Source organism: Hippopotamus amphibius, chromosome 3 (genome assembly GCF_030028045.1).
Source record: "Hippopotamus amphibius kiboko isolate mHipAmp2 chromosome 3, mHipAmp2.hap2, whole genome shotgun sequence".
In the NCBI taxonomy this organism is placed as follows: Eukaryota; Metazoa; Chordata; class Mammalia; order Artiodactyla; family Hippopotamidae; genus Hippopotamus; species Hippopotamus amphibius.
In genome coordinates, this window is record NC_080188.1 from 113,038,074 (window position 1) to 113,040,415 (window position 2,342).

The 2,342-nt window shown below is 45.0% G+C and overlaps 1 protein-coding gene across 1 annotated transcript; it reads left to right on the plus strand.

Moving 5' to 3' along the window:
• The first annotated feature begins 266 nt into the window (after positions 1 to 266).
• Positions 267 to 951, plus strand: LOC130849230 (60S ribosomal protein L19-like). Its single transcript, XM_057727974.1, has one exon. It carries the CDS (start codon positions 294 to 296, stop codon positions 882 to 884), a length of 591 nt encoding a protein of 196 aa, XP_057583957.1. The 5' UTR covers positions 267 to 293; the 3' UTR covers positions 885 to 951.
• Positions 952 to 2,342: the final 1,391 nt, after the last annotated feature.

The following is a 2,342-nucleotide window of genomic DNA, read 5'->3' on the forward strand; positions in this document are numbered from 1 at the left end:
CTGTGCTCTAGAGCCCGTGAGCCACAACTACTGAGCCCATGTGCCACAACTATTGAAGCCCACGCGCCTAGGGCCCGTACTCCACAACAAGAAGAGCCACTACAATGAGGAGCCTGCACACCACAATGAAGAGTAGCCCCCACTCACAGCAACTAGAGAAAGCCCATGTGCAACAGTGAAGACCCAACGCAGCCAATAAAAAAAAAAAAAAAGAGTCAAGAGGTCCTAAAACCCATCCACTTCTTAAAAATCTGTGTCTTAAGTTCTTTCCTTCCATCGCTGCGGCCGCAGCCATGAGTATGCTCAGGCTTCAGAAGAGGCTTGCCTCCAGTGTCCTCCGCTGTGGCAAAAAGAAGGCCTGGTTGGACCCCAATGAGACTAATGAAATCGCCAATGCCAACTCTCGTCAGCAGATCCGGAAACTGATCAAAGATGGGCTGATCATCCAGAAGCCTGTGACGGTCCATTCCTGGGCTCGATGCCGGAAAAACACCTTGGCCCGCCGGAAGGGCAGGCATATGGGCATAGGTAAGCGAAAGGGTACTGCCAATGCTCGAATGCCCGAGAAGGTAACCTGGATGAGGAGGATGAGAAGTCTGCGCCGGCTGCTCAGAAGGTACCGTGAATCTAAGAAGATTGACCGCCACATGTATCACAGCCTGTACCTGAAAGTGAAGGGCAATGTGTTCAAAAACAAGTGGATTCTCATGGAGCATATCCACAAGCTGAAGGCAGACAAGGCTCGCAAGGAGCTTCTGGCGGACCACGCTGAGGCCCGCAGGTCTAAGACCAAGGAAGCCGGCAAGCGCCGTGAAGAGCGGCTCCAGGCCAAGAAGGAGGAAATCATCAAGACTCTGTCCAAGGAGGAAGAGACCAAGAAATAAAGTTCTCTCCCTCTTCTCTGTACATAGTGGCCACAGCAAATTGCATAGATCACTCAATAAAAAACAAGCCTTTGTCTGCCTAAAAAAAAAAAAAAAAATCTGTGTCTTGATACGAAATCTCTCCTCCAATCACATTCCTTTGGTGAGAGAAGCTCACATGGCTGCATTGGTATGCACGGGGGGCCTCAGAAAGCTAGACCTGAGTTGGGCTGCCACCTGCTAGCAGGATGTTATGGAAGAGAAGCCATAGACACACACAGTGTTGACCCGTGACGGGAACTTTTCCCACCATTGTCAACACAGAGCGAGTGGAACTGCCATCCTATCTGCCTATCCTCCCTTAGGCAACATGATGCCCTTGATCATGTCAATTCTCCTCTTCACGCTCATTTTAATCACACACAATGGCAAAGGGATCCGGGAAGAGGGCATAGGTTTGTCCCTTCCTGGCTTTTGTCATGCTGTTCCCTCTGCTGGGAACATGCTCCAAGACTAAATCATGAGCCCTGGGGAGAGAATTGCGTGCCTTGTTTATTCTTGAATTTAGAGCTAGATTGAGGCATGTGGATCAGTGCTTCTCAGAATTTAATGTGTACCCCAGTCATCTGGGGGTTTGTTGAAATGCAGATTCTGATTTGGTAGGTCTGGGGTGGGTTCCCAGATTCTACATTTCTCAAAAGCTCTCTGCTGATGACAATGCCAGTGGTCCAAGGAAAACACACGTGTAGACGCCCATCCATTCATTTGTTGAACATATTTATCGAGTGCCTATAATGTCAGGTGTTGTTCTAGATGTTGAGGATATACAGTGAGTGGGACAGGACACTAACCTGCCACTCAGATTGAAAGTAAAAATATTTGTGCAATGTTTGCATAGTTGAGGTCACAGCAACTGATAATCTATTAAACTCATTCAGTAGAGCCATATCATACGTATATTTAACCTGTGTTATTTTTGTTTTCTGACTTTCATATTTTCAAAATGGTTTCCTTTTTGTGATTTCTTATTCTTTCTTCAGGAATATAGCTGTTTGTGTGTACCAATGCTGGCATGACACATTACAGGGTTTAAACTTAGATAAGATCACTCTTAGTAAATATTACTGCGTTGTGCATTATTTAGTTTTAGAATTCAAGGGAGCTATGACCTCCAACTTGAGGCAACTGTTACTTAGCAGGTCTCAGAGTTAGTTTTACTGCTTGTAGAGGCACCATGAACTTAAGCGTGTGATTCAAAAAATACTCAACAGAGGTAGTTTAGCACAGGAAAAGAATGTTTAAAAATTTCTATGCAAAGAAACAGCCCATCTCAATTATGTAGAAATGTGAGTTAACCAGCAGCTTATTTCAGATTTAATCTAGTGATGTTTTAGAACTCCATACAGATGATGGTGTAATTAACTGTCTAACTGGCCAGTGACAGAAACAAAGCTATGTATCTATTAAATATCATTTAGT

What these genes read in the sequence shown, in the direction of transcription:
- LOC130849230 (XM_057727974.1), top strand. Translation starts at nt 294, where the DNA reads ATGAGTATGCTCAGGCTTCAGAAGAGGCTTGCCTCCAGTGTCCTCCGC.